Source organism: Merops nubicus, unplaced genomic scaffold (assembly GCF_000691845.1).
Source record: "Merops nubicus isolate BGI_N331 unplaced genomic scaffold, ASM69184v1 scaffold13013, whole genome shotgun sequence".
In the NCBI taxonomy this organism is placed as follows: domain Eukaryota; kingdom Metazoa; phylum Chordata; class Aves; order Coraciiformes; family Meropidae; genus Merops; species Merops nubicus.
In genome coordinates this window covers 10133-16187 of record NW_008599634.1, presented here as the reverse complement: position 1 = coordinate 16187, position 6055 = coordinate 10133, and the positions used below count along the sequence as shown (strand labels likewise).

Below are 6055 nucleotides of genomic sequence, written 5' to 3'. Positions count from 1 at the left end.
AATAAATACTGTGCAGTGTGTTGATATTTTGTTTAAAATGTGTGCTTTTTTTAACATACTGTATAAAACTATATCTTGACAGAAGTAACCAGTATGTGGATCTTCTGTCGTGTGTTATAGTTAAAGCTTTCTAAGCCAGCACTGACTGCAGGTGCCATAAGAATTAAGTGCAGCAGCACATTGATGTTCAGGGTACTTTGAACAATACTGTGGAGATACTGAAGAGGAGCAGCCTGTAGTAACTTGACACTTGTTGCTTTAATTTAAGAGAAGGAAGTTATGGAACATTTGTAGTTTGGAATGGACTTCTAGAGGGTTCAGGTCTAGCCTCTAGCTAAAGGCAGGGCCAGCTTGCAGCAGGCTGCTCAGGGTGTTGTCCAGTTGAGTTTTGAGTATCTCCAGAAATGGTGATTCTGTCTGGGTGGCTGTTCCACTACCTGAATGTCCTTATTCAGTAGAAGAAGATTGTTCTAATACTGTTGTTCTAATGCTGTTTTCTGTAATTATGCAATCTTGTCGTTAGGTTGGGTTTTGAGTATCTCCAGAAATGGTGATTCTGTCTGGGTGGCTGTTCCACTACCTGAATGTCCTTATAGTGGAAGAAGGTTGTTCTAATACTGTTTTCTGTAATTATGCAATCATGCCCTTAGGTTGGGAGGATTGTTGAAAATTCAGATGCTGTCACAGAAATTCTCAACAGCCCTGAACTGTTACGGCAAATCATCAATTGCATTGGTGGAGAGAAGATAGCAGTGGCTAAAGAGGTAAGCATTGCTTTCCTTCCCCCTCTGCAAGCTGGTGTAGACTCTGCACAGCTCACCTTTGCTGCTGTGTCTGAGGTGACAGCCTCTGCTCTTCTCTGAAGAAAAGAGCTGATGTTGCTTGGGAGGTGTTACAAGTATGTGGGTACCCTTTAGCTGAGAAGTTATGTAGATGTGCTAGAAAACTTACCTAAACTGTTACCTTCCAGGAGTTGTTGGTGCCAAAGTGGACTTGTAGACCTGAATTTGATGACAGAGACAGCTCTTGTCATTCACTTTTCACTGACAATCACAGGTTTAGATGTATAACTTGATTTAATATATTAGTGAAGAACATTGAAACTACCTCTGATCATCTTGGAGTTTCTTCTCTTTGTGGTTTTGTTTTTAATAATAAGATCCTTTTTTTATTTTTCTTTCTAGGCCATCAAGTCTCTCTCAAGAATAGCACAGACACGAGATGGCTTAGAGGCTTTGTTTGTGAGCAGTTTGTTGAGTGACTTGAAAAATGTCATGGCAACAAACGATGTCGTTCGATACAGGGTGTATGAGGTAGGGATGAGACTGACCTTGGCATTGGGGTGACATGACATGGGGCTCTCTGGGACTATAGCTCCAGATTCCCTTTAATTTAAAAGCAAGACACAAAATCCCAGTGTTCAGTGCTGCTTTACAAACTTGTCTATGTTTTGTCAAGACCAGAAAGGAGCAGGAAGAATTACAGCAGCGTTCGCCCTCAGATCATGTCAGCTCTTCTCAGTTTATGGTACAAAGCTTTGGGGTGCTGTTTCCATCTTTTATTTTCTAACTTGTGGTGCTGAGAGCATAGGAAGGGCTGCAGAGTTACTAAAGACATGGTCTTTGCTCTTCTGAAAGAAAAATAGCTGCTGTAGTCTCTTAACCTTTAGACATGAAGTGCTATTGAAACTTCTGGAGGGAGGAGGAGACTGAGAGAGAGGTGCCAAGTGTATCAGTCCAGACATGTGTGGCAAAGGAGAAATAATACAGTTGAGCTATTCCAGAGCTTAATGAGGGTACCAGTGATGATCCTCTGAAGATGACTAGAAATCAAATGCACATGTTGTAAACTTGGAACTCTGTATGGATTTGTTTCAGACAAACATTTGCATAGGAAGGGCTGCAGAGTTACTAAAGACATGGTCTTTGCTCTTCTGAAAGAAAAATAGCTGCTGTAGTCTCTTAACCTTTAGACATGAAGTGCTATTGAAACTTCTGGAGGGAGGAGGAGACTGAGAGAGAGGTGCCAAGTGTATCAGTCCAGACATGTGTGGCAAAGGAGAAATAATACAGCTGAGCTATTCCAGAGCTTAATGAGGGTACCAGTGATGATCCTCTGAAGAAAAGATGACTAGAAATCAAATGCATGTTGTAAACTTGGAACTCTGTATGAATTTGTTTCAGGCAAACATTTAGGTTCCTTGTGAAAACATAATGAAATTCTATATTTAATGTATAGAAGGTTAATCAGCATTATAAGAAGTATTTGGCCAGTAGTGGGAATTGTTATCACTATCACATTTTTATAAACCACCCTTTTTTTTCCCCCTTGTTCTTCTATTTAGTTAATTGTTGAGATTTCTTCAGTGTCAGCAGACTCACTAAATTACTGTGCCAAGAGTGGATTGATCTCGGAGTTAATTGGCGAGCTGACTGGGGATGATGTGCTGGTCAGGTATGTGGGGAGGGAGTTTGCCAGGGAGGATTCCCATGCTGCCAAACCTCTGCTGTTCAGTCTTAAAAATAACACTTTAAAGACATAGGTGTGTGCTTCTTGTGAAGCCTTGTTCAGGAAGACACTATTTGTCTCTTCTGAAACAGTCTTGAGTGCAAAATATTTAAATTTGAGAACTAAGATGAAGTTCCCTCTTTATGCTGTAATAACTGTAACAATTGTAATAATTGTAACAGTTGTAATAATTGTAGCTGGGCTGCAGTATAAACACTGCAGAATTATGTCCAGCTCTACACCTAAAGACAGGCAGCTGGGAGCAATGTTGGACCATTGGGGTAGTTTGGGTTTTATTTGGTTGGTTTGGATTTTGTCTTAAGGGGAGAAAACTTGTTTTTTCTTCATCACCAAGTACTTCAAACCCATCTGAAAAAGGCTGAAATAGCTGTTTGTCTGTTCCAGAGCTACCTGCATTGAGATGGTCACCTCCCTGGCCCACACTCCCCATGGGCGCCAGTATCTCGCTCAACAAGGAGTTATTGATAAAATTTCAAACATCATCCTTGGTGCAGAGTCTGATCCTTTCTCAGGCTTCTATTTACCAGGTTCCATCACACATTTCTTGTTTCTAGTGCTTACTGCTTGTGTTTATTAATGAGTTCAATGGAGAGGGTTATTAAGCCTCTTGTTTTGCAAGCTCGTGTGTGAATTTTGGAATATGTATGTTGGATGTGTGCAAAAAACACTGAAGGATGGTTAGCACATGAATAATATTACTCATGTACTAAAGGTGAGAGCTGGAGAGAGTTTACTATAGGCTTGAAGTTTGTGTTACTGTAGCTTTTCTTATGAGTAGAAGACCTCTGTTAATTAACTTCCAAATTAGTGTCTTGTTTCTGAGTTCTGTCATTATTCTGCTGCCTTTCACAAACAATATTCAGACTAAACACTAGTTTAGCAGTGAGACAATTTACATTAATCTTTGATGTTGAGAAAGTTACTGTTCCTCCACTCTGAATGCTTTTTTTTTTGTCCCCTCAGGATTTGTTAAATTTTTTGGGAACCTGGCTGTCATAGACAGCCCACAGCAGATCTGTGAACGATACCCTGTCTTTATGGAAAAAGTCTTTGAAATGGCAGAAAGTCATGATCCCACCATGATTGGAGTGGCTGTGGACACACTGGGAATCCTGGGATCAACTGTGGAAGGCAAACAGGTTTTACAGAAAACTAGTTAGTATTGTTTAAATTTGAACCAAACTTTCTTGGTGTGTCGTAATATACGTGAGTGAATTGGTTTGTGTAATAAAAGAAAGGAGTTGAAAAATGTGTTTATCTAATAATCAAGGGTAATCAAGGGATCTAAGAATCACAGGTGAGATTCAACTTATTCTTTAGTGAGCTGCATCATACAGATCATCAGTAGTGTTATTTCTAAAAGATTTCTGTGTTTATACTGGTGTCATGACCTCACCAGGATTAGAAAACATGAACTCCTGTGTAATGATGCTTCTTGTAGAGCCTGCATTAAATCTTTTAGTATAAAACTGTTCAGAGGATTGAATGTAGGTGCTAGATTCTTGCTCCTAGTTCAAACTTTGGGGTTTTTAAGTGAAAATCTGTATTAGCAGATAGGTAGCTATTGGAGCTATTGGGATTGTAGGTTCCTAATTACAAATGTAGTAGAGTCCACACTTCCCAAGATGAGTCAGTTATCTGGCACACATCTTCCTTTTTGGAAATGTTTGGGTAGTGTGGAGAATTAAACAACTCCAAAGCTTTGATTTTATCTTAAATCTGCATGAAGCAAAGAGAATCTTACCCTGATTTTATTATAGCAGGTCGAGAAGTTGCCTTTCTCAGGTTTAAAGTCCAACACTTTCCACCAGTCATTGTAGTACAATGTGACTGACAGGTGACTTTGTACTCCTGTGGAGGTCTGTCTGAATTAATTAAAAGCACTTTATTTTCATTTTCAAAGGAAGTAGGTTTCAGAACCTGTTAAACAGAGTCGGGCACCAGGCGAAGAACGCCCCCACGGAGTTACGGCTTCGATGCTTGGATGCAATTTCATCTCTTCTGTACTTGCCTGTAAGTTTGTGGTTTGGTTTGTTGCCTTTTTTTATTTTTAATCTGCAGGAATGAAATTATTGTGCATCTGACTGTGTGAAGACCCTCTGCAGGCCCTAGTTCAGGTGGAAGTGGTAGCTTTCTAGGATTCTGGGTCATGAACTTTGTTTTGTTACCCTAATTTCATATGTTTGGTTAAAGTTTGAGTTTGTTAGTAAGCAGGCAGGTGTTCTGAAATCTAAAACATGAAGTCATGGCAGCATTGGCAAGGGAATGACAGTACAGGGTTTAATATTCTTGTGCTTTAAAGAGCTAGTGGTGAACTGCTCAAATCCCTGTGTAACTTCTATAGATGGAGTGCTGTGGTGTGGGTAGTGTGGCTCTGAGTGAATAAACCATTCTCCATTCTTTTGCTGGGTTGCACTCAGCTCAGCATTTATCTTGTGTATCAAAATCAATTGATTTAAATCTGACCTCCAAGCTAAATGAAAATTAGAAGGCTGTTTCTTCATGAAAATATGTTGACAATTTAAACCATTTCAGTTTAGTCTGCTGGTGTTTTGTTTTGAATAACTTGTTTAACTGTTGAACACATTTTCATCATCAAACTCTCTCCCTTTTGTACACGGTGTGTGTAGCCAGAGCAGCAGACAGAGGACCTCTTAAGAATGACTGAATCATGGTTTGCATCCTTGTCCAGCCAGCCCTTGGAACTCTTCAGGAGCATCAGTACTCAGCCATTCCCTGATCTCCACTGTGGGGCCTTACGGGTGTTTACTGTAAGTGCCTTTGGGTTTTAAAGAGAAGTTAGTGAACTTTTTTCCTATTCAGTCCCAGATTATTATTATTATTATTTATTATTTTAAATGAAAGCCACAGACATTTTGTTGAAGCCCTGAAGTGGTCAGAAATAAGGCTTTTTTCCCCTGGGCCCATTTACTCAAGTTCACCATTTGAACAGCATAGCAGATGTGTTGTGTCTGCAGTGCTTATTTCACTATAAATTGGAGAAGGGGAAAAAAAAAGCCAGAGCTCTGCTCTAGGGTACTGCTTTGATATCAGAGGCACTGCTGTGATAATTTGCTTAAAACTTAAGATTAGCACTGAGCTGTGCTTGTTTTCCAGTGTTCAGCTCTGCTGCTTGATTTGAGAGGTGGTTGTGTAACCACTGTGTAAAATGAAGATCCCATTTGTTTAACAGCCTCCTGTGCAACTGTCTTTTGGGTTTTTCCAATGAGGTGTTTCTCCCTCCCCCCTCTTTTGTCTTCATGTTTAGGCTATTGCAAACCAGCCGTGGGCCCAGAAGCTGATGCTTGACAGTCCAGGGTTTGTGGAGTACGTCGTAGACAGATCTGTGGAGCCTGACAAAGCTTCCAAGGATGCCAAATATGAACTGGTTAAGGCCCTGGTAAACTCCAAAACAATTGCAGAGATCTTTGGGAATCAGTATTACCTGAGGCTTAGGGCTTACCTGCGTGAAGGGCCATATTATGTTAAGGCAGTTTCTACTACAGCCGTGGAAGGAGCAGAATAA

The 6055-nt window shown here is 40.2% G+C and overlaps 1 protein-coding gene across 1 annotated transcript; it reads left to right on the top strand.

The window, feature by feature from the left end:
* Nucleotides 1-650: 650 nt before the first annotated feature.
* PSMD5 (proteasome (prosome, macropain) 26S subunit, non-ATPase, 5) lies at nucleotides 651-6055 on the top strand (the record flags this gene model as incomplete). The annotated part of the gene is made up of 8 exons (XM_008937463.1): nucleotides 651-764; nucleotides 1185-1313; nucleotides 2345-2454; nucleotides 2914-3056; nucleotides 3493-3684; nucleotides 4433-4542; nucleotides 5160-5300; nucleotides 5798-6055. Coding segments are annotated over 8 exons (1197 nt in total), but the record flags the coding sequence as incomplete, so codon positions are not given.